At 48.8% G+C, this 24,160-nt stretch overlaps 8 protein-coding genes across 8 annotated transcripts; 4 read left to right on the top strand and 4 right to left on the bottom strand.

The window, feature by feature from the left end:
• Positions 1-516: 516 nt before the first annotated feature.
• Positions 517-1,938, top strand: J7337_013132 (uncharacterized protein; the record flags this gene model as incomplete). Its single annotated transcript, XM_044830628.1, has 3 exons — positions 517-593; positions 641-1,752; positions 1,892-1,938. The coding sequence occupies 3 exons, from the start codon at positions 517-519 to the stop codon at positions 1,936-1,938; spliced, it is 1,236 nt and encodes a 411-aa protein (XP_044673903.1).
• Positions 1,939-2,596: 658 nt separating this feature from the next.
• J7337_013133 (uncharacterized protein) lies at positions 2,597-2,977 on the bottom strand (the record flags this gene model as incomplete). Its single annotated transcript, XM_044830629.1, has 1 exon — positions 2,597-2,977. One exon carries the CDS (start codon positions 2,975-2,977, stop codon positions 2,597-2,599), a length of 381 nt encoding a protein of 126 aa, XP_044673904.1.
• A 2,161-nt stretch (positions 2,978-5,138) lies between these two features.
• J7337_013134 (uncharacterized protein) lies at positions 5,139-10,118 on the bottom strand (the record flags this gene model as incomplete). The annotated part of the gene is made up of 11 exons (XM_044830630.1): positions 5,139-5,565; positions 5,614-6,077; positions 6,144-6,760; positions 6,810-7,122; positions 7,298-7,643; positions 7,688-8,283; positions 8,331-8,574; positions 8,625-8,968; positions 9,198-9,472; positions 9,517-9,599; positions 9,652-10,118. The coding sequence occupies 11 exons, from the start codon at positions 10,116-10,118 to the stop codon at positions 5,139-5,141; spliced, it is 4,176 nt and encodes a 1,391-aa protein (XP_044673905.1).
• A 1,209-nt stretch (positions 10,119-11,327) lies between these two features.
• On the top strand, positions 11,328-13,090 carry J7337_013135 (uncharacterized protein; the record flags this gene model as incomplete). Its single annotated transcript, XM_044830631.1, has 5 exons — positions 11,328-11,493; positions 11,547-12,013; positions 12,060-12,532; positions 12,582-12,903; positions 12,950-13,090. The coding sequence occupies 5 exons, from the start codon at positions 11,328-11,330 to the stop codon at positions 13,088-13,090; spliced, it is 1,569 nt and encodes a 522-aa protein (XP_044673906.1).
• Positions 13,091-13,142: 52 nt separating this feature from the next.
• J7337_013136 (uncharacterized protein) lies at positions 13,143-14,545 on the bottom strand (the record flags this gene model as incomplete). Its single annotated transcript, XM_044830632.1, has 3 exons — positions 13,143-13,473; positions 13,538-13,694; positions 13,744-14,545. 3 exons carry the CDS (start codon positions 14,543-14,545, stop codon positions 13,143-13,145), a joined length of 1,290 nt encoding a protein of 429 aa, XP_044673907.1.
• Positions 14,546-15,783: 1,238 nt separating this feature from the next.
• On the top strand, positions 15,784-17,467 carry J7337_013137 (uncharacterized protein; the record flags this gene model as incomplete). Its single annotated transcript, XM_044830633.1, has 6 exons — positions 15,784-15,876; positions 15,934-16,050; positions 16,132-16,308; positions 16,563-16,945; positions 16,989-17,056; positions 17,106-17,467. 6 exons carry the CDS (start codon positions 15,784-15,786, stop codon positions 17,465-17,467), a joined length of 1,200 nt encoding a protein of 399 aa, XP_044673908.1.
• Positions 17,468-18,535: 1,068 nt separating this feature from the next.
• Positions 18,536-20,643, top strand: J7337_013138 (uncharacterized protein; the record flags this gene model as incomplete). The annotated part of the gene is made up of 3 exons (XM_044830634.1): positions 18,536-18,594; positions 18,649-19,528; positions 19,576-20,643. 3 exons carry the CDS (start codon positions 18,536-18,538, stop codon positions 20,641-20,643), a joined length of 2,007 nt encoding a protein of 668 aa, XP_044673909.1.
• Positions 20,644-22,848: 2,205 nt separating this feature from the next.
• J7337_013139 (uncharacterized protein) lies at positions 22,849-23,766 on the bottom strand (the record flags this gene model as incomplete). Its single annotated transcript, XM_044830635.1, has 1 exon — positions 22,849-23,766. One exon carries the CDS (start codon positions 23,764-23,766, stop codon positions 22,849-22,851), a length of 918 nt encoding a protein of 305 aa, XP_044673910.1.
• Between the last annotated feature and the right edge of the window lie 394 nt (positions 23,767-24,160).

Below are 24,160 nucleotides of genomic sequence, written 5' to 3' on the forward strand. Positions count from 1 at the left end.
TCTGCGATTTGCAGTCAGTAGTTGCTTATATATCATCTCATATTCCCTTTTCTTCTGCGCCCTTTGCGAAAATCCATCACATCTCGGAGTTTGACACGAAATGTCCAACTATAGCCTCCATCTCTGATTGGTCAAAAGACCGAGCGTCGACAAACACAGCAATTTGAAAATGAGCTGAGGATCTGAAACGCGTCACCGGAATTAGGCATACGATAAAAGATTACGTCCTTGGTCAAATCCAATCTTTATCAATTCTTGCTCCAATTGGTCAATCCTCTCAGGCACCGAATCCTTCACCTCGGTCTTTGTCTCAGTCTCTCTGAGCATCGTAAGCCGGGCTAATTCTAATTGGTTAATCCTCACTTCAGCCCCAGTTATCGCTCGGTCTTTGACTTTGCGCTAGCATCGACTGACTGCCTGTCAACCTCGTGGGGACGGGGCTGATTTGCTGATCACTTTTTATAACGCCTTCGGTCTTTGCATTTTTCTTGACTCTTCGGTCTTCAGTGAGCCAGGATGGCAGATGCGAGTGCTAAACCGAAGAGAACGAGGACGAATGTCAAACAGTCCAAGTTTGGCTGTTTCACCTGCAAGTATGACACGTGTTTTCTTGGTGGTCATGCAGTGCTGACTCGTGCAGGGCGCGGCGAGTCAAGTGCGATGAAGGCAAGCCGGCTTGTCAGCGGTGCTTGATCTCGAAGCGAGAATGCCTAGGGTATCCCCGAGGTGCATATCCAGACTCGGATAGCGCTGAATCGACTACTTTATCGATTGTGTCCGCGTCTTCTTCGCCCTCAGACTCCTCATCGCCATCGCCTACAGCGGTCATCTCAACGTTGAGATCGCTCGCTTTCAACCCATACACCCTCTCGAGCCCCTTCGTCGACCTTGGTTGTACGGTTCTGGCCCAAAGCCCCCGTCGTGCAAGAAACAACGTCGAGCAAACGTTCTGGTCTCGCACCGTGCCACAACTAGCCCAGTCCATCCCATCAGTGCGCGCCGCCATCGAAGCATTCGGCACGTCATACAGCGAATATGTCCTCAGAGGCACGTCACCACGACCTGGTTTCGAAACCACAAAGCGTTATTCGAAGGCTCTGAGAATGGTGCAGCAAGACCTTATCACCCTACCGCATGGCCCCATTCCATGTGTTGTTGCCTGTCTGTTTCTCGGGTTTGTCGAAGCCTTGCAGCAAAGACTTAACAAAGCCCTTTTGCATTTGCATGGCACTTTCTCTCTCATGATGTCACTGACTGATAAACAACTCCACGACGAGATTGATACCGATAGCCTTGTGTTACTCTTGAAGAAGCTTGACCTGCACGTCGCTACATACGCCGTATCACATCCCCCAAACCTTCCTTTGAAACCATTTGTCATGGGTGAGATCCTGCAGTCTTATCCACCAGACGGCTCCCTATTCGAGATCTTACACTCGAGCTATCATTTTACGGCTAAGGCCTTCCGATACAAGTACACCAGTCGCCGAACGATACCACCCGAGCTGCTCATGGAACAGGGCCGACAGCTCGCCAACTTGAAACAATGGCTATCGCTCAACGAGATCCCACCTACTTCCAATACTGAATCACATGAATCGCTCATCGTTCTCCGCTCACAATGTCTTGCTGCCCTTGTCAACACCGCCACTATCATGGAGCCACGTGAGACAGCGTACGACTGCTACGGTCCGGAGTTTGAAGAAATCATCACATCGATTGGGGCCTTGTTGCTCAGCAAAAGCCTCCAAGGTGCGCCGAGACAAAAGGCTTCCGATCAGCTGCCATCTTTCGTTCCGGAAATGGGTATAATTCACCCATTGTATTTCACTGCGAAAAAATACAGAAGTCCTTTCTGGCGACGGAAAGCCTTGACCCTCATCCTGCAAAGTGGGAAAGAAGGTCCATGGTGCGCGGAGACGGAAGGGTCCTTGGTAGCAGCCATAATCGGCGCCGAAGAAGGGACTTTCGATAAGCAGTCGCTCCTTTTAGGACATACACTGGATCAAAGTTCGGCTTGTATACCAGAAGAGAAGAGATTCAGCCAAGTCTGGGCTAGCGATCCCGAAAGCGAAAATGGGGAATGTACGCCTTATACGAGGAAAAGATACACGAGAGTCATGATGTACAGATGCCGAGACGTAGAAGCGTATATGCGCGATAGAAAGGGACAAATCCCAAGGGGCATTCCTTGGGTGGACCCTGAGGTTGGTGAGATTGATGATGAGTGGTGGATAGGACGGGAAGAGGGTTTGGAGATAAGTATTTCACTTAGCGATGCCATAAGGTGAACCAATAATATTACTCAGGAAATAGAGCAAATCTGAAAATCAGTAACATGAAATTATTGTTGCTTGTATTAAGGGAGATTGAGTGTTTAATATAAGAAGGGAAAGTCTAATTATGGGGAATGTTAGAGGAAACATCTGTTTTGATGACAGTATTGGTGAGCTAGAGTTGCAGAATAATGATCAGGCTTCGGGATCTATTGCGCAATAGAAAATAGTAGCTGACTACTCTATAGCTCTACCTCTACTATAATCCTTCACTAATTGGAAACCCAATCCCGACCAAACTGTCCCATTTTTCCTGACCCCTACTCCTTGAGACAAGTCTCCTCCTTCTCATTCAGTTTAGTAATAACCGCAGCCTCACAGAACACAAACCCTGCAGCTTCAAGAAAAACCGCAGCGCCAGCGGTCAAAACGTCCACAGCAACGGCAGCCGTACCACAAGCAAATACCTCAGCTACAGCGGTAGTAGTAGCCGAAAGACGGCAGCGGTTACAAGCCTCACTGCAGTTTCCCTCGTCGAGAAGAAGTCGGCCTCGGCCTTGACCGCGCTCGATGGCTGCGGCGGATTCTTCGCGGGCTTGCTGCAGAGCGGCTTCGTTGGCGGCGTTTTGGCGCTTGGTGGGGAGGGTGCCAGCCCAGGCGGAGGTGGTGAGGAGGGTGGCTAGGATGACTGAGGCCTTCATTGTGAAATGCTAGCGAGGTTAGTCTTGTGTAGGAGTGTGGTGTTGTCAAGGCATACTTGTAGAGAAGTTTTCAAGACCAGCTTGTTCTGAAGAGAATGGTTTATGAAGTGAGGAGGAGAAATTGTTGATGTTGAGATGTTGAGAATGATGTCGGATTATTGATGGCGACAAGATTATCTTTATACGTGAATTACTTGCGAGAGCTAAAGACAGATAGTCATTGGACAAGTACATCAAGAACTCTATCTCTGCCGCATGAAGACCAAGAAAATGACTATCCCCAAAGCATGCAGCAGTCGGTTTGGCGAGTCATGAAAGATTCCGTTGTCGCGTCTCCTGATCATATCGTGAACCACCGGATTGTCCCTTACCCGTATTAACACTCTGAAAAAATGGTACGTTTACAGGATTAAAGTTTACAGTGAAATCTGACTATTTAGAATCTCTAACAGTATACCGAGCAAATGTAGTAACTCAATCGCGTATGAGCTTTTGACAGCGGTATTATTAACCTAATTGGGCCGATCCAGGTTAAGCTTAGAATTATGCATCGAGGTGAAACGAACGGCACTGCGGTCTCATGAAAAGTCAAAATATCAGATTGGGAAATCTGGTTTAGTCATAAGACTGCTTCTCCTTCATATTTGCCAAGACTGGTTTCGGCGATCTTGGCAATCTACCCCTCAAGTTGGCGATGTATTAGAGGGCATCGCAGAACTTCATTCGTCAATGATGTTTTTGTCTTAAGATCTGAGTATAGAGAAGTAAAGGTAATTGTCAGTTTAAGATTATCAAACTGTTGACTTGACGATGAAGCAAGGATGGGTCGATGAACGATACACTTCTGCGAGCTTTAGTAACCTGTAAAAGTGACGTAACCATTGAACTTTTCGTATAAAGAAAAACGTCCTGAAAATTCTTGCTTAGACTCCCAATTCTCTTTCTCTAGTCAATTGTGAAGCCTTGGATCTATCGTCCTAGCTTCAAATGTATCCGTGAGTGGTAAACTCTTAGCAGGAAATAGAGTTTTTCTGAGGCCAACGTGACACCGTCTCGGATATTATACCTTCCGACCCTATAGCATAGGCGCGGTTTCAGAACAATTTAGCCTCGTTATCGTCTCCGAATTACATTCTCTTTTAGGAATGTAATAGTATCAAAACCAGTCTTTTGCTTGGAATTACGCGATGATAGTGCTGCGGAGACTTGACTCGGACCGCGACGACGTGGAACGATAGAGAAAATAAACTTTGAATGACTCGTTTGACTAGTTTCAGATATGTAAGGACTCTCTTCTTGAAGCGAAACTCAATTGACTATATCCCAAAATTCATGGGCAGTGAATATAGTTAGTGGCATCCGGGACTTGAGCTGACTATAAGAGATGCTTGATTCCTCTACTATAATAAAGAAATATCATCATCGACCATCTGTTCATCGACATTCCTATCAAGTCAATTTCCTATTTTTCAGGTTTCGAAAACCTCAAATCAAGGTAAATACCTAATGCTCTAAACTCCTTCAGCCATATCTAACATAGTAATAGTCCATCTCACAAAAGTTAAGCAGGCCTTAGCAATTTCATCAAAAATGAAGTTCTTCACCATCGCTATTCTCTCTTCCATCAGGCAAGTCCCTCCTTTCCCTCTTAATCCTGCAGCACTGACCAGTATCTAATACAGCACCGTCATGGCTATCGATTGCTTCTGCGTTAGCACCGACGACGACGCTGCCGCTGGCCGGCAGCCTCAGCGCAAGTTCAATCTCAGTGGTCGTTGTGAGGAACTCGGAGGGAAACCTGATCTCGAGTCGCGAACTTGTGAACTACTCCCGGATGCTGCTGCTTTTACTGAGGCGGATTGTAGCATTGATTCTGGGGACCGAGTCCTTGTTCCCAATTGCTTTGCTTCTGTTCTCTAAACCTTGGGCGGACTTGGACAACCGAGATTTATGAGGGCGACCTTGGGGAGGAAGAACACATCAGACCTTGGTGAATGGTGTTAAAATAAACTTAGCTAAGGGTAATCTAAATTTATACCAAGTTGCCCAGGTCTTTATAAGCTTAGTAAAAGGTATTATAAATAGTGCTAAGTTGAAGCGACTGTATAAATGTACAGCCTTTTGATATGGTGATCCAACAGAAGTAATGCCCTGCGAAACACTACTTCTTCCAAAACAAGAATCGTTTGCCCTTCTCTGGGACCCTGATGATCCAATACGCCGCTAAAGCCGCAATCACATCGAATACAATAAAAGCCCACAATAAACCAAAGTTTCTCCATCTCTCACTATAGCGAATACTTAAAGTTCCAAGGTATGTATCAGTCGAAGCAATCGGACAGTAAAGGCACGTCTGGTTCGATTCCGGGTTGGACAAGGCGCCTCCGACCGCTCGTACAAATTGGCCAACATATTCTCCGCACGTGAGATTTGCCGGAGTCTGGAACTGGAGAAACTCGATCTCTGAGCAGGTTACTTCTTGCTTACCAACGCCGTTTGAGATCATGGCACCGATGAGGTATGTCAGAGGGGAGACGCGGTACATGAATGTCCAGAATCCAGGGAGGCCCGAGTATGGAACGAGAACACTGTGCAATGTTAGGTAGCCGAAAGGATCATGGAAACAGGTGACTTACCCGCAGAACACAAGGGACATCATAAACAGGAACAACCCAAGCGTCGCTCCAACCTCAGCAGTCGGCGCCCCAGCCACAGCCATGTGCGAAAAAGTCCCCTCATAAACCATGAATGCCCAGGTCAAGAGGAACATGAATGCACCTCGTTCATGCTGCGTATCCGTGATGCGGCCATTTCCATACATACCAACGAGGAAATAGAACGGGAAGTAGACCGCCAAAGACGCCACAGAGTTCCAAGCCATTTCGATGACTGTGTTGGCGAGAATAAGGTTGTACCAAGCATATGTTTTGGAAGACCTTTCACGTCCTTCGTACAGTGTGCGTTGGGTGACGAAGCCGGGCATTGTTTGGTAGGTTAGGAATGCGAAGATCACGAGGAGCATGAAGATTGAGAAGAGTTGGTTCTGGAGACCTTGGAGAGACAGTGGGGAGTTCTGGAAGGAGAGGCCGATGAAGAGACTCTGAGATATAGATTAGTAAATATTTTTAGATATTTGTAGATAATTGAGGGTTAGTATGTGACTTACGGTGATAAAGCAAAGTGATAGTTTGGAGTATATGTAAGTCGGCGTTCGCCAGTATTGCTGGGCAACGCGCTGGGTACAAGCCAGGAACTGCTGTGAAACTGAAGCAGCGTAAGAGGTATCCTCTGCGTCTGTTTCGCTAGAGACATGTCTAGACCGAGTCATGTTGTCAAGCTCCTTCTGGACACGCTGGAAGTCAGAACTCTCCTTCCAGGTCTCAACCCAGTCACGATCCGTATGAGAACCCGGTGCAGCACCGATGACGAGTAGCATCCACTCAGCCGGATTCTCTTCCGGTCGGCAACGGACAGCACCATGCCTCTCAAAGTACCCCGTCAGGGTAGTGGCATTCTCACCGATGTCTCCAAAATAAACAGTTTTACCACCTTTCGCCAAAAGTAGCAGTCGGTCGAATTGCTGAAAGATGATGCCGGATGGTTGGTGAATGGTGCATAGGATAGCTAGCCCGTGGTCTGCGAGCTTCTTGAGTAGAGACACGATTGCCCATGCTGTTTGACTGTCGAGACCGGAGGTAGGTTCGTCGAGAAAGATAAGGGCTTCGGGTTTGGCGACTAGCTCGACGCCAATGGAAAGACGCTTCCTTTGCTCAACGTTGAGACCTGAATTGTCAGTCTTGTGCAACAGCTGTAGATTGGCATAGTGACATACCTTTACCCGGAACTCCTATGACAGCATTTGCATAAGGGCCCATTTCTAGCAGGTTAATCACCTCTTCAACATAGTCGAGCTTGTCCTGCATAGAAACAGCAGTCGGCTGTCTTAGAACGGCACTGAAACGGAGGGCTTCTCTAACGGTAGATGTCTCGAGGTGAATATCCTGCTGCTGCACGTATCCCGTGGTTCTCTGGAATGACTTGCCGCGTGATAGTCCATTTACAAGGATATCGCCCGTGATGACGCCCATGGTCACCCGATCAGCCAAAACGTCGAGAAGCGTGGTCTTGCCGGCTCCGGTAGCACCCTAAGAATGTTAGCCCATGTCTGTGCTCAGTGTAAACTACACAAGAAAAGATAAGACTTCAGAAAACGATGCTAAGATAAACTCAGTAAAGAGTCCCTAAGCTTAGTCAAGATTGCCTAACTCTCTTCGACCTTTAGGACAAAGGTCCTAGGTTTTGCCTCCCCATGTCACTTACCATCAAAGCAGTCAACTTTCCAGGCTGAACCCAACCATTAACGTCCGAGAGAATACGTCGCGTCTCGCCTTTGACCTTCACATCATAGCAGACATTCCTCCAGCAAAAGGTAGAAGAACTTGGTGCTTTCTCGATCGATGGGTGGATGGTGTCGTCGCTCGTCGCTCTCGGAGGCTGGAAGTTGGAAGTGGCGGCTTCTTCATCGGATGTCTCTTTGGGTTGAGTCTTCTGAGCCTTGCGGAATACCAGGACCTCACCCTTCGAAGCTTCGGATGAGAAGTACTCTGCCGCGAAGAGATAGGTAAAGGTAAAGAAGATGATAAAAGCAACCAGGATGCCGTAGTTCCTGACCTTGTTAGGGATGCCTAGAGAATAAGTGTCGTAACGTACCTCCAAAGGTGCGAGTAGTGGTACTTGTAAACAGTCCCAATAAAAAAGCCACCGTCGATAAAGTCGCGTCCTGGCAGGGCACCAGCAACAGAACAGGTCCGCTGCGTCGGCTCGATATTCTCATACCCTGGCCCAGAAGGTATCATGGTCTGACATGCGAACGACCTCCCCGAAAACTCATTCGCGATGAGGGACTCGTAAGCGTAGGCAATTGGGTTGACGTAGTTGATCCATCTAAGCCAACCCTTCATGCTTCGAATCGGGAGGACGAATCCAGCGTAGATGACCAAGCCGATGATGAAGATGGCAGCGGGGACGAGGGCTTGATGCACTGTCTTGGACGACTGGGCGATGGTGCGAAGGATCATGGACATTGTAATCGTAGTGGTGAAGCCGAAGAGGAGAAAAATGAAGAAAGCTGAGGTATCACGACGGAGATGCACCATGAAGTAAAGCGGAATGTTGAAGGCGAGTGTTGAGATGATCTTGGACGGTAAATCGCAAATGATGGAGGAGACGGACTCGGAGAGAGGGCGGTATAGAGCGTATCTTGCGTGTTTCTCGACGATCGGTCGTTGGACGTAGAGAGCGAGGATCTAGGCTGCCGTCAGTAAGAATAAGTAAGGTCAAGTAGCCAACATACTTCCAGAGCACTGCTAAGGCCGTTGAACAGAATAGCGAAGAAGATTACAGAGGCTCGTTGGTTCATAGCCTCAGCCGTGCTGGGCAAGTTAAAGTAAACACTACCAAGAACAAGCGACATGACGAAGTTGACTGCAATAGTAACCACGAAAAAGGTCTTGTCGCCGAGAAGTCTCTTGACACCTCGACCAATACATAAACGGATCTGCATTGGGATCGAGATTGTAAAAGGGCTCTTGTCAGATCTACAAAAAATGTTAATATCTCGGTGTCTTGCTGATTGAAGGTGACGAACGTGAACTTGGCCTTCTGAGCCCTTCTGATACCCTTCAGCGTCTCGACTTGTTTACCATCAAGAGGATACTGGATCTCAAACGCAGCGATGTCATTGAGAAGGGAAGCCCTGTGCTGGCTCATCCTCCACTCGTCGGCGAATTCATCAGGACTGCGAGGCACTTTGTTCTCAAAGCCAGGTCTTACGATTCGCTCGTCGGGGTTTGTGAGGGATGTCAGGAAGTCGGCGGTTGTTTGGCGCTGAGGACATTCAAAGCCCATGGTGGTAAAGTATTGTGTGGCTTCGCTTGTTGGGCCGAAGAAGATCTGGCGACCTTCGTAGAGGAGTAGTACTTTATCAAATTCCTAAGAATCTCGTTAGTATATCGGATGGGAGTTGGTCCAAGGGAATACTTGCATCATAGGCGGCCTGGCTGGCCTGATACATCGCAACAATCGCACTCGCACCACCAAGCTTCGTACCGAGCCTCAACTTCCTCACAAACTCCAACGCCGTCGCACTATCCAATCCCCTGGTGCTATTATCCCAACACTGAATAGCACTCTGATTCAGAATTGCCTCTGCGATACTAACCCTCTTCCTCTCACCACCACTAACACCTCGAACAAAGTCATCGCCAACCTTGGTGTTGAGCGTGTTGGAGATACCAAACATGGCCATGACAGCGTCTCTCATATGCTCGGCGTAGACGTGGCGGGATATGTTGGCGATGATGTGCTGGGGAGTGCGGGCAAGGGCGGCGAAGAGGAGGGTGTCGCCGACTGTTAGTTGGGGGAAGTGGATGTCTGTTTCGGCTTGGTAGATCACTTCTCCTCTGAAGTTATGGTGCATTAGATCCCAGGGGATGCCTAGAAGGTTAGCTGATGCGAGACTGGGTGAATGGGGAGGGTACCTTGGTAGTTGAACTCGGACGAGTCGTCGAGATGCAGTCCGTGAGTATGTCCGGCGATTGTCTTGAGAAGGGTAGAAACACCACTGTATCAAAATGAGACAAGAGAACAAGATGTCAGTGAGTAGAGCCACATACCTCCCAGGACGACCCAGCACAAGAAGCAACTCTCCGCTCTTGACAAGGCCATCAAAGTCCGTGATAATCTTAACCTTCTGCTTCCTCTTCGCAAACCAATCAAGTGCAGCAAGGGGACTTCTCCAAATAACATTCAAGACATCTTTCTGAAACTCAGTCGGATCGCTGAAGCCATGCACACTGAGATTACGCCAGCATACACCGGCTGTATACCGCGGATGCTTACTCGGGTCCTTCGAAAAAGCGTGAAGCAAAGCCTTGACCCATGATTCAGGCTGAAACTCTGGGGACTTGGGGTCGAGGCGGGAGTCTTGCGCGAGGAACGGGTTGATGTTGGTTGAGAGGGCGGAGAATGTACGAGTTAGAGAGAATGTGCGGGCGAGTTGTAAGACGGGCTCGGTGGTTTCTTCGACGGTTGTGTCGGCCTCTGTGTCATGGGAAGTAGAGGGGGGCGTATTCTCATGCATTTTGACAGTGCTGATTGAACGATGGACTTAACGAATGAATGTGTTGAAGGTTGTAGTGAAATGCAAAATGCGATGCTGGCATGGTTCATATAAGAAGGCTTATGGGCCAGCTGTAGACGGCGTCATCATAAGCCCACATCTTGATCGTTTCCGAGACGCGACTCCATTTATTCCAAGCCATGTCTAATGCGCTATATGTATATGTGCAGTACAATATCTCAACGCCGTTCAAAAGATCTTTCCCAATCTCGTATCAAGTCTTCACATGCAACCCAGTTTGAATCCCGGCACTAACCCAAACGAAGCCATTTTCTACTCCACTATTCTCTCTCTCTAAACCCAACACGGAATGTCGGCGCCGAAACATCAACCTCATCTTGTCCCTTAAACTTCCTCAACGCCGTCTCTCTTCTCCGTCATTGCTTCTTTTCACCTCCCATCGCCATCGGGCCCTTCCAAAATGCCGCCGACTCCGCCTCTTTCCGAATATCGACTCCGGAGTACCCTCACCTCCAAAGCTTGTGATTCCTGCAAGGCTAGAAAGATCCGCTGTTCCGGTTAGTGACTGGCTTGGGCTTGGTGTAGAATTTGAGGCTGATTGTGCAGGTTACCCTCCGCCGTGCCAGAGTTGTACGGTGAGTGGATTTCAGCCGCAAGGTGGGACTGGAATTGACGTGCATAGATGCGAAGTGTGACTTGTCGATTCGGGACGCGCAAAATCCCACTCCGGAAGAACGGTACGTCTCATCCATCGTGAGTTTTTATCATGTTTAACACATGACAGTCAATCGAAATTTACTACTTACTACCAGCGAAGAGTCGCCAAATATTAAAATTAATGATGGCAGCCCTGCTGGGCAGAGACCTACGGTATATCTTGGTGAATTCTTACTCTGAATGTGAACTAACTTGTCTAGCATGATGCAGATTCGAAGCGGGATGCCGCCTTTCATCCTGTACCAAATGACCTCTTCATAGATCGCATCTTGTTCGGGTCATCATCGACAGACGTCCCAAATGCTGATGAACGATTTTCACTAAAGGTGAGTAACATGCTGACGTTTTGAAGTCGCTGTTCAAGACTGACCTGAAAATAGGGAATCGGTCTCTTGAGTAGGTTTTCAATTTCTTCCCATCATCCTCAGCGTTCACTCATAATTCACAGGCGGAACTCACAGTGTCACGTTCTTCTCCGACAGTAGACTCGAGATGCTCTCGGCCAAGCTTCAGAACAACAAAGTCAATGACCTTATCCGGCGAATGTCTTCAGTCATCAACAGCAGGGCAAAGATAACTACCAGTACCTCACCTGAGCACATACCTGAGCTAGCCCTCCCATCGGTGAATTATTTATCTGCTGCAAAATACATAACCAGTATGTCATCTGCGCTGATATCAAGTGGGTTGAGCTAAACTAATTCACTACAGTATACTACGAACAAGTTCATCCTCTCTTCCCTCATCTAGATCGCGACACATTCGACTCCACCGCCGCGAGCCCTGATCTAAGCACAATTCTCATTAACGACCCATCTTTTTCTGCTCTGTATCACTCCGTCCTCGCTCTCGGTAGTCTACACGACGGTGGCGGCAGCTTTGAGCCTGGGAAGGGAAGGGCATGGGAATTGCTCTCCGTCGCATTAGCCAAGGTGCCAGATCTCCCCAAGGCCAAGAACTCGTTGGTCGCTCTTCAGGCAATAACAACCATTGCGGTGTACTGTCTCGGTGTACCGTGTATATCCATTGAGCATAGTATCATGACGGAAATGGCGCGTATGGCTCAAGATCTAGCACCTTCTCTTTGTAAAGGCCCCTCTGCGAAGGCGTTCTATAGGGTATTCTGGGTCGTTTACGTGATAGAGAAGATAATGAGCTTCCACTTTGGCCGCCCTTCGGTAGGTCATCCTATAATGCTCGTGGTCCTCTGGCTCATTTTCATAGGCCATCATCGACGCCAATATTATTGCGCCTATGCCCTACATTTCTGACACCCACCTTGGAGGTCTGAACTGGACGTACATCCTCGCTCAGCAAAGCCGTCTCTTATCACGGGCGATGAATACTCTCTTCTGCCCTGGGGTATGCCACAGGGGATCGCAGTATTTTCTGATGACCATTGATCAATTGCTCGAGGACCTTGAGCAGTGGAGGGCATCTATCGCTGAGGAATTTCGTCCGGGGTATCCGTCACAATCCAATTCCCTCCGGAGACCTGTGCACGGGACAGTTGGGATCTGGATCAACTATCTCTACTACAGTCTTAAACTCATCTTGCTCCGAAGCAGGCTTCGAATCGACAGTTCTCAGGGCAGCGGAGCGGGCAAGACAAGTCACAGTGAACAGCTCATAGAAGTCTCTCGTTCTGTACTCGAGATTGTTACATACGTTGACGTTGAGCCATCGACACCACTATGGTCAGTTCAAATAATAAGCTGGGCCACCCTATATACTGACTAATCTTAGGATCATCGCAGCTATCCCCTTGTGTGCTCTCTTTCTTCTTTTTGACCACGTCATCAGCAATCCGAAGTCTCCAGACACGAGAAGCAATCTCGCTTTACTCAATATCGCAGGTGGACATTTTAGTCGCCTTGAGTTTGCGAGTGGAGGAACGTTGCCCGGCTCGCTTATCAGCGAGTTCACATACATCGCGCGCGAATACATCAATCAGTGCGACAGCCAGGATTCACACAAGGGACCCCAAAATATTACTTCCTCCGCGGATCCTAATCCCTCAATGGTCGAATCTTGTATTTCTGAAGTGAGCCAAAGTCTCGAGCAAGAGGTAAGCTGATATTTCAACACCGGCTTTCTATTTCTGACGAATGTAGTTCGAGATGGCTCAGGCTACAGTGCTTAACTCTACGTCACTGATGGATCCTATTTATGCACCGATAGAAAGTCTCTGGGATAGTGGCAACGATCCATTGTACGGTATAGATGTGATGAACCTTTTTAATAGTATTATGTAAGAGTAATCTGCGAAGGTAGAGCTGGACTGGCGAGGTGTTGGATGATCAGAGATTAGATAACAGATGAGCCCAGGCTAGCACCAGGGAACTTCTTCTTGATTCCATCCTCAAAGTCTGTTCCACCGACAGTCAAGTCCTTGAAGGCCGGGCAAGCGAGGTTCAAGACTGCAGATCCGAGAGCGTCGGTGATGAGCTCGAGAGGAGTTGCGATGATTGAGAACAGAGTTGAGAGAGAGTTTGGCGCAACGGTCTTGACAATCTCAAAGACGAAGCAGAGCAGGTTATTCCCCTCGAGGAGCTTGGTGAGGTTGAGGACTCCACCCGTGATGTTGCTTACGTCGACACCGGCGTAGCTGTTGACTTCTCCCATGTTACCTCCGATGCTGTATTTGTTAGCGTACACCTTTGTGTTTGCATGGGCTAACTTGCCTTCCGAGCTCAGGGTACTTGGTAATCAGGTTGAGAAGATCCAAGTTGAGGCCGATGAGACCGTAGTCAATTGATCTACGGTACCAGTTCTCAGGGATTCTCTCGTGGCCGCGCTTATACACAAGCTTTCCGTCCTTTTCTGTGACAGCAAAGAAGCTCTTCAATGTTCCAATGTCTACCAATTATCAGCAAATTGACGGTCAGTTCCGAGGCAGCTTACTTACCCATAATGTCCTCAGTGCTTCCAACAGTATGGTTCGAAAGCAATCGGCAGGCAAAGAAGTATCCCGCATTTCTCGCAATCATCCCCGTGAAAGGCCCATAGTAAAAGTTGGGATTCGTAGCGACAGTCTCATGGAATCGGGTCTTGGCTCTCTTTGCAAAAGCGTCAAAGTCATAAGTACCCTCCTTAGAAGCCGAGTCGTAGAGCGACTGGAATAACTTCATATCCATGGTGGATGCATCTCCAGTGACGTACAGGTCATCGCGGGTGTTGGACGAATCACCTTCAATGATATTGTGTGAACCGTTCAGACCTCGTGGCGTTCCCAGCAGCCCGAAGAGGTTACCCAGAATATTCTGCGAGCCACTGGCGGTGGCGCCGATGGAGAAGCCTGGGTCGAGCGATAGAGGGTTTCCGACAAAGACTGTACCCATTGTCGCCAAGATGGTAGCCAGGTCTACTCCCATTCCATACACCTGATTGATAGCAGCCGCTACCTCGACGAGGCTTGTAACGCCCTTGCGGCTGATGTATCCATGATTCGCCAAGGCATTGAGACCAGGACAAGGACCTCGTTGATCACCCTTCTCAAAGTTCGGTGGAATAAATTCATGCTCGCCAGTTACTTTGATTGGCTTGCTCGCCAGACCAAGCGAACGTTTCTTATCATGACTTCGAACTGCATCGTTCACTCTGCTAGAGAGTCTTTCGGAAACGACCTTTCCGACAGGACCTTCGAGGTATGATGGGAAGCCATACACACCTACGCAGAGAAAAATTGAAAGAAAGTGATGCCACTGCATGATGAGTAGCTAGGCTAGTAAATGAGCGTACCAAAAAGGAGTGTGAAGAAAAGTATGTAAAAGAAATGCCGAGAGGATTGGAAAAACATACGATATGTTTGGCCAGCTATCTTGTTCCCTATCTACCCTTATTGCGCAATCATATTCCGTCCCGTCGATATTAAGATCTGCTTCCCCCCTCTCCTGACAGGTTGCATAATCCGAGTATCCGCCATAACCAGGGCTATAGACAAACCACGGAACCGGGACGTGTATGCCGGTAGGCGGGAATGACAGCCACTTTCGGTAGTTCAGTGAAACACATCACTTAGGTCGAATCAGGCAAGCAATGCCCGTTGAAGAAAGACTTTGCCTAAAGGACATTGGGCGGGCGTTTCACGTTTTTCTGCTTTGAGTTCCCCGATGTGACGCTGCGTTTATGAATGGAGATAAGTTTTTGTGAAGTGCCGACTTTGGAGGGAAAGTTAAAATAACGCATGACATTTTGTGTGTCTCGGATGTGTCAGCGCAAGCCTACACGAGTAATCCGGTCTGTGCAGTACAAGCCTGTGCGAAGAAAAATTCGAGTCAGCGTAAATTGTCTGACAGCTGTCGTGGGTCGTGACATGTTCAGCATGCAGGTCAATTCTGACAGGAAGGATCCAAATCGCTGTCTCGCGCAAGCGACACTTGGCATTTGACCCGGCGTAAAGGAACCAGTAGATCCTGGTCACAACTTTTCACCAGGGGTTCAAATCCCTCTAGACAGAACGCAAGGATACCCTTACCCCCCACCAAATTATCGCTCTGTTGATCGCCTGGCATCCCCTGCTCTGGAAGAAAGGGCAAAAAAACCGGGCTGACAGTGTAGTATTCCAGAACAAGTGTTCTCTCGCTAGTGAGGTTGTTCCCAGTGGATTTGGACTATTCGCCGGGTTCCTGTGTTGAGATTGCCGACTAGCTTGCGAGCTGTTCATGGAGCAGAGTATCATCGTTCAGAGCAACATAACATTCATCCAGGCAGACAAACATCCATAGCAGAACCGGCTCTTTGGCTCGGTGCTGATCACCAGGATATCCTGAATCGAAACAATTCCTCATCATTGCTGTTGTTGTTGTCCTCTCCTGCACGTACGTTGAATTTGAAAGGGACGAATCCACCCGGCGTTTCCGACCTGTTGTTCTCTCTTCTTCTTCTTCTGTCATTATTCGCTCCGAGCTGCCCATACCGTTTATGGTCTTTTTGATCCGGGTTGGCAATGAAGCTCTTTGGTTCGCTGGCACTAGTGCTGGCTTTATTTCAGCTTGGTGTATCGGCCGCCGCGGCGCCCGAAGAGCCTCCAACTTGTGGTGTAGGTGAAGCTTTTTACCGCCGTCGAGATACAGTTGGCTAACTTGTGCCTGCCTAGGCTCTCTGCATTGAAGAGTTGGCGATCAAGTCGCCTTGTGGTCTGAACACGACATGCATCTGTACAAACGCTGAGCTTAATGAGAAGATCACGCTTTGCGTTGCGGCGAATTGCACGGTGAGAGAGAGTTTGTGTGAGTTTGTTCTCATCTATCCCACGCTGTCCCACGGGTTACTGATTGACTCTTTAGTAACTCAGAGCTACTCCAAGCATACCTGCAACGCGCCGTCTCGCGATCGCACAACGCTGGTATGGGTCATCGGTATCGTCTTCCTTATTCTCGGCCTCATCGGCTTTGGCCTGCGGGTAATGGCCAGAGTGTTTGCCGCGAAGCAAACATGGGGAGCCGACGATTGGGTCATGCTGCTTGCAGTGGTACGCATCACTAAATCCCTCTTCAACACAAGCAGCTCACCTTTGACCAGGCTATGATGATACCACTCAATGCTTTGTCTGTGCAGAGTAAGCCCACGCTTTTAAATTGCCTCAATTCACTGCTGACCGATTGACAGTCTCACGGGTCGGATTGGGTAAAGATATATGGAACGTTCAACCAGACGACATCACTGATTTTCTTTACGTGAGTCTCATCATTTATCATCCACATTCACGTCACTGACACGCCCCAGCTGTTCTACTGGGACGAACTTCTCTATCTCGGAGCCCTGCCCATCACAAAGATTTCCATCCTGCTTTTCTATCTGAAGGTATTCCCTGGCAAACATATTCGACTGGCATGCTGGATCTTCATCGGCCTCAACGTCGCATACTTCATCACCTTTGAGCTCATTTCCATCTTCCAATGCAGACCAATTGACGGCGCTTGGAGAGCCTGGGACAAGGAGTACAAGGCCAAGTGCAACAACATCAACCTCCAGGGCTGGTTTGCAGCCATTTTGAACATCATTCTCGATGTTGGCACGATGGTTATCCCGCTGAAGGAGCTTTACGGGCTGTCGATGTCGCTGAGGAAGAAAATTCAACTCATGCTCATGTTTAGCGTCGGTATCTTGTGAGTTTCCCTCTCGAGTGCCATTCTATTGCTAATGTCTCAGCGTCACGATTGTCAGCGCAGTCCGTCTTCAATCTCTAGCAAGCTACGCAACAACCAGCAACGTAACCCGTACGTTTCCCAATTCCCCTCCCACTTTCCGCTCTAACACATTTCACAGAGGACTATGTCGAAATCGGATACTGGAGCACAATTGAAGTCCCCGTCGGCATATTCTGCGCCTGCATGCCCGCCATCCGCGCCCTCTTCGGCATCGTCTTCCCCAAGGTCTTCGCCTCCACGAACCGCAGCAAGAACAGCTACGCCAACATCTCCAAGGAGTCAAAGCAGCCAACCGGCGACAGAAAGGGCAGCGCCACGCCGCAGATCACCATCGACACGGAGATCTCGACAAGGTACTCGCGGCACCACGATGACTCGTCGGTAATTGAACTTACGCAGATGGGAAGAGGCCAGGAGCAGGGCCACGAGGAGACTGCGTGGACGGATAGGAGGCCGGCTGTTCCGCGTGAGCCTGTATGAATCGTGTCGATCATTTGTGTCATATGTCATGGGACCTGGAAAAGCCGAGTTAGTTTGCGTGCTACTTGACTCACTGCACTGCTTTGTTTAGAAGAATTGAGAGCATTTCTTTGTCGTTGATTATGTTATGCACTAGTGACTGAATCTAAACCAAAAGGGTTCGTTGGGGCAGAGTTTATTGTTAGGCCTTGCACATTTATGGCTACGATCGTCCGGGGAAATGTTTCACTAACTAACGCCGTCGCACAGACGGGACAAGCATGCCCTGATCCCCGTAGTCTAGCTTAACGGTCAGCCCTGCTGTAATGAACTTGGCGATATTAAATGTTCTAGACTGTGAATATCGTCACTCGCGGGACGGGCAGATCCCCGCAGTCTATGGCTCGGAACATGGCACCTGAAGTCTGATATTACTTGGCCCCTTGGAATTTCACTGAGCTATACCGCACTGTATTATCACCCAGTTAAATGCAATGCTTCACTTAACTAGATGACAGGTGGAATTTCCCTACCCTGGTCGATGCTACACTGACTACGTTGCCCTGTCACTAACCAAATATGACAGCATTTCAAGTTCCCTTTTACCCAAACTCCACCGCGACTACGACTGTAACGCACGAGTACGACCTTGCGCCTTGTAAACTCATTAGTCCAGGGGCTTGCGAACCCAAGTTCTCCGCCTCGAGTTACTTCGTTCCCTTTCGTTTCTTTTTTTTCTCGGGCATCAGAAGGATTCCGTCAATCTGCCTCTATCGATGCGCACTGAATCCTTCGCCCGTCCTCAATAAGCGGAGTCGATCAAGACTCCCAAGTTCCGGTTCCATACGACGTTTCCATCCGGAAGTGCAACGCCGAATGCGTGCTTCTGTTCCTGGAATACCTCCTGGCGATCGTTTTTACAGGCGGGGTCTGGTGGTATTTTGGGCGGCAGGGTCCTAATTTCTCCTCTTTATTATCTATCTGGCAGGGCACGGCATCTGGGATTCTGGTTTCATGCTCTAGAAAGCCGTCCATTCATTCTTTTCCAACTCTTTGGGTTTTTTAAGTGCTTGGCGCTGAGTAGCCAATATGCGTTTGTCATTCGTTATTACCTGCATTTCCGTTTTGGCTGATTCAGCCTTTGCTCTGTAGGTCCCACAGTCTCGTCAATTGCGACATCACACTTACATTGGTATTGGCAGTTCTTCCCCTAAGTCGCATAATCCTTTCATCGGCAAACGCGATACCGCTGTTGAATATGACTATGTAGTCGTCGGTTCTGGTGCAGGTGGTGGCCCTGTCGCCGCCAACCTCGCAGTCGCTGGCTTCAAAGTCCTTCTCATCGATGCTGGCGGTGACTCTGGCGATGATTGGGTTGAGAAGCTTCCCGCCTTGCATCTCATGTCGACTGAGTTCGAAGACACTCGATGGAACTACTTCGTCAATCACTACCCTGACGAAAAGCAACAAAAGAAGGACTCCAAGATGGTCTACCAAAAGACCGATGGTAGCTACTATACTGGACTCACGCCGCCTACGGGTGCGAAGCCTTTAGGTGTTCTTTATCCCCGTGCTGGTACTCTCGGTGGATGCACCCGTCACAATGCCCTCATCACTATTGCCGCTCATGACAGTGACTGGTCTTACATCGCCAGTCTTACCGGTGATGACTCTTGGAACCCTGATAACATGCGCTCTTACTTCGAGAAGATTGAGAAGAACATGTATCTCCCCAGCAGTATCATCGGTCACGGCTTCAGTGGCTGGTTGGGTACATCTCTGACTTCACTGTCGTTGGTAGTTGAGGATCAGAAGCTTCTGTCTTTGATCATCTCTGCTGCCTCAGCCATGGGTAAAGGCCTTCTGGGCTTCGTCCTGAACACTGTCGCAGGCCTTGGCCAAGTCTTACTTCGTGATCTGAATGCACCAGGCCAGACCAGCAAGACCGGTCTCTACCAAGTTCCGCTGGCGATGACTGACAATGTTCGTGGTGGGCCCCGGGACTTTATCCTCAACACTGCCAAGGCTACCAACAAGGATGGATCTCGCAAGTACCATCTTGACATCAAGCTCAACACTCTTGTAAGTCGCCCAACGTGTATATCACCTCAGCACTCACACATCTTTAGGTTACCAAGATCAACTTCGACAAGAGCGGTTCCAAGCCTCGTGCCGTTGGCGTCAACTACATGCAAGGCGCAAGTCTCTACCGTGCCGACCCTCGTTCCGGCTCAGCCAAGTCCACTGGTACCGGTAGCGTGAAGGCCAAGCGCGAAGTCATCATCTCTGCTGGTTCCTTCAACACTCCTCAGCTCCTGAAGCTTAGTGGTATCGGACCCAGGAAGGAGCTTGACTCTTTCAAGATTCCTGTCGTGGTCGATCTTCCTGGTGTTGGAACCAACATGCAGGATCGGTATGAGAACACTGTTATTGGTAAGACTGACAGTGACTTTGTCATCACATCCAAGTGCACATTCCTTGAGACCCAGCCGGACCCTTGCTTGGAGCAGTACAAGAAGGGTCTTGGTCCTATTACCAAGGGTGTGTACGGCACCAACGGCATCGCTATCGCTATTGTCCTCAAGTCTTCTGTCGCTGAGGATGAGCCCGATCTCCTCATCTCTGGTGCCCCAGCTAAGTTCAAGGGCTATTTCCCCGGCTACGCCGCCGACTCACTCGCCGACGCCGAGCACTGGGCTTGGATCATCCTCAAGGCTCATAGCCGTAACAATGCTGGTACTGTCACTCTCAAGTCAACCGACCCTCGCGACATGCCCAACATCAACTTCAACTACTTCGACACCGGCGTCAACGCCAATGGAGAAGGCGACAAGGATCTCCAAGCCACATATGAAGGCTTCCAGTTCGCCCGCAGGGCATTTGACGACTTGATCCCTCTTGACGGCGACTTCCCCGAAGTTTGGCCCGGAAGCCAGACGGACACTGAGAAGAAGGCGAAACAGTTCCTCAAGGATGAGGCGTGGGGCCACCATGCTTCATGCACTGCTGCCATTGGTGCTGATGACGATCCCATGGCTGTTCTAAACTCTGAGTTCAAGGTTCGGGGTACTGAGGGCTTGCGCGTTGTTGATGCTAGTGTTTTCCCCAAGATCCCTGGTTTCTATATCGCGCTTCCTTTGTACATTGTTGCTGAGAAGGCTAGCGATGTCATTATCAAGGCGGCGAGGAGTTCTTAGGTCACTTTGTGAAGCTACTTAACCTACACTCATGGGGAGCATTGCCACCATGCAGTAGAGGCACCACTGTACGAACATAGTGATTGGTTCAAACGAGTATTTAATTCTTAAATAATATGTATGTAGAATCTCTGAATTCCCTATCGCCTCACCTTGTTTGTGTGATGCTATTAGAGCCCATTCGAGCTCGCTACGGGGTACGTTGCGATTAGGGCCTAAACTTAAGATGGGTTTTTACAAAGTTAGGAACGTTTAGGGCAAACCTCCAAAAAATTGCCATGCATTTTAATACTTTCTATTTGCCTACCTCTTTCTAATACATAGTTTTTCACAAACCTCATACTAGCTTGTTCGGCAGCTTCTCGTTCGGGGCATCAAAAAACCTTACGCAAGGCCCCAGATGCCTAATAATAGTGCCCGCATCAGCATTAGCTACGATTTCGCGTCGTGGTCTAGGTGGTACTGGTATATCCAAGGCCCAGTAATCCTGCCATTGCTGAGACCTTCTATGATTGCGCTCTAGCTTAGCACGAGATCCCATCTCCTCAAATTCCGTTTGCATTCGATAAAGCTCATGAAAGGGTGGGAAGTGGTGGGTATGCTTCGGATACAACCTGTCGTCATCAAATAGCCCCCAGGCGCGTTGACGATAAGCGGCAAGTTGGACATCTTTCACCCACTCGTGGCGTCGATTCCCAGGTCTGAATGTTATGCCTCTGTCCCAATTGATGCCGTTGTAGCCTCGGCGTGGCTGATCTGTCCGCGGCCGATCGTAGCTTGTAAACTCTGTCTCTGTGAGACTATTGGGGAGCTCTTCAGTCCATAGGCTCCAGTCATACCAGGTGGCAAAAGGTAATGTTCGGAGCCATGTTTTAAGAATGAATTCGTGCCAGACCGCCTTTCTTACATATAACAGGATTTGCGTCAAGCAGTCCAGACCAAAACATGGCAACACATAGGCCAAAACCTGGTTGTTTGTATCCAAATCTTTCTCGTACTCTCTAGCATTAAGAAAGATATTATCAGGGAATAATAATCCGTACTCAGTGGGCACAGAACTCTGAGGCCGCTCCCCTCTCTGGTATTGCTCAGGTATACCTGGAAACCAGGAACTCGCACCATGCGCGAACAACGCTCCGTACACAGCTGTATAGTATGCATGGACGGACAGTAATATCTCCCAATCAGCCTCCTGACACATTTTGGCTAGCGGTCTTCCCATCGCTATTTCCTCTCCAAGATACCTATCCCGCGGATAGAAAATCTTGCAAAGCAGCTCATGTCTCATAAAGGCAGATAAGAACCTATGCCGCTCAGCACTTGTCAACGTCGTGAACCTCACGGCGTTGGTTTCTAGTCTCTGCCCCTGGAAATAACTTCCGCTGCCATCGATTACGTCTGGAATGCCCATGTAAGCTCTCGGGGGATAGACGCTTGTTGCTTTCGATATGTAATCTTCGATGAAGTGAATCATTCGGACAAAGAGGCGCCAGAGCCTTCGAAGTTGATCGTCGGTCAAATTGTCTGGCGCCTTCGCCTTTCGCGAGAGATCCGTTTCTTTATATCTTTCGGCCGCTGCGTTGTCTGAAATGTCGATAATTCGCAGAGCATCTCGAATGATATCGCCGGAAGTGGTGGGAGGAGCAATGTGGTTAATGATGCGGCGGATGATGCTTTTCCTGAAAGTGACGAAATGCCATAGCATCGAGGGAGAGGCCCGAGTTATCTGCTTGATACTTGTATCAGACCGGAGTTGAACAAATATTTCAGTCTGAACAAGCGACGGGAGTTTGGAAAATGGATCCATTGTTGATACAATGAGAGTCAAACGGCATGCTGGGGTGGCGCTGACGATGTAAGACAAAATGCTAAACGCAACAGACGGAGCGAGGGCGGATATTTATAGTTAAGGTATCTGTCAGGGAGATAAGCTTTTGAGGAGGGTTAGTCACTACTTTTTGGGTTTATAGTGTCATCATCACATTCGAGTGCAGCCCAAAGTTTAACCTTGCGGCCAGCAATCACATATATATAGCTGCATACCCATTTGAGCCGCGTGTTTAAACTTAAGGCTCCTAACAGATACTGAGGATATGAGTTTCTTGATCCCATGACATAATCATGCACCCTAAATCTTTCATAAAGTGTGATGAAATCTTCATAAATTGCACTAAAGCCCCATCCTAACTGCATAGCATTGCATGATCAAGACTCTTTGACAGCCTCCAAAGCGGCACGGACAACCTCCTCAAAGTCCTGCTTTGGCAAACTCAACAGGTCATTCATGATCTCACCCTCCTTCTCAAGATGTCCTCCAAACCGCCCCGTGACAAACCCCGTCTCGATCAAATTATAGACAGCGTAAGGATCTCCCGCTGCCACAGCAGCCTGGCCATCTTTAATCAACTTCTCACTATTAATCTTCTCAACAGCCAGCTTCTCCCCACTAACACGCTCAATAGTCTCAAGGAGCATGTTCTGCGTAATAGCAAAGTCACTCAACCAGACAATTCTGTTCTTGGTCTCTTCCCATTTCTTAGTGAGGGCGTTGACCATAGCAAGAGCCGTGTTGGCTTCAGTGGTACAGCTGAACCAGCCCTCTCCATCATCCCAAACAACAAACCTCTTGTCCTTGATGTGCATTCCCAGAAAATCGTGTACGGCACTCCACTTGAGCCACATGCCACAAGCGATGGCCATCCACTCTAGACCAGTAGATTCTTTGGAGCGAAGGTAATCCTGCACTTGGCCCTTCTCTCGGAAAACGGAGTTCAAGGCTCTGGCATCAGGGTTGTTGTTGTTAAGACCATACTCAGACGCGACGTAGCGCTTCACTTTCGCAGCGACTGCAGCATCGACGAAGCGGAGTTGATCGGCGACGGCCAGGGAGGTCATGCAGTTGACAATAGCGTCTTGGCCGGTGAAAGCAGAGATGAGTTCTTCAGTTGGGTATGAATCATCGATTTTGATGACATTGACGTTTGATGGGAGTTTGCCCTTTGAAGATGAACGCTGGAGGACGGAGACTGTGAAGGAAGGTTCTTTGACTAGGGCGTCTAGCATGATAGAGCCAATTGAGCCAGTGGCTCCGACGATGATAATGTTTTTGAATGGCGAAGACATCTCTAGTAGTCAAGAATATGAATGACTTGATGTTGATGTTGAGTAGAATGAATCTTGGTTTCCAATACATATATACAGGCTGCGAATCTATCTATTTTAATAATTTGGTATTACTTACTCCCTCTCGTGATACCCTCACTGTCCCATTGCATTCTGCACTCTGCACTCTGCTTAGTGATCATCCCCCTGTCTGTATTACCTCACCATTCCTGACCTAACCAAGACGCCGGCATCTCTACCCCGCCGGGCGCGGTGACAGCTTACGACGCTAGTCGGCATCCTTAGAAGAACACTCCGTTCACATTCGCACTTCAGTCAATGCCGTCTGACATATCTCAATACCAAACCTTTCGAATTTCCATCGAAGAAATAGGAAATATTTATGTTGTTTTGC

Source organism: Fusarium musae, chromosome 11 (assembly GCF_019915245.1).
Source record: "Fusarium musae strain F31 chromosome 11, whole genome shotgun sequence".
NCBI classification, from domain to species: domain Eukaryota; kingdom Fungi; phylum Ascomycota; class Sordariomycetes; order Hypocreales; family Nectriaceae; genus Fusarium; species Fusarium musae.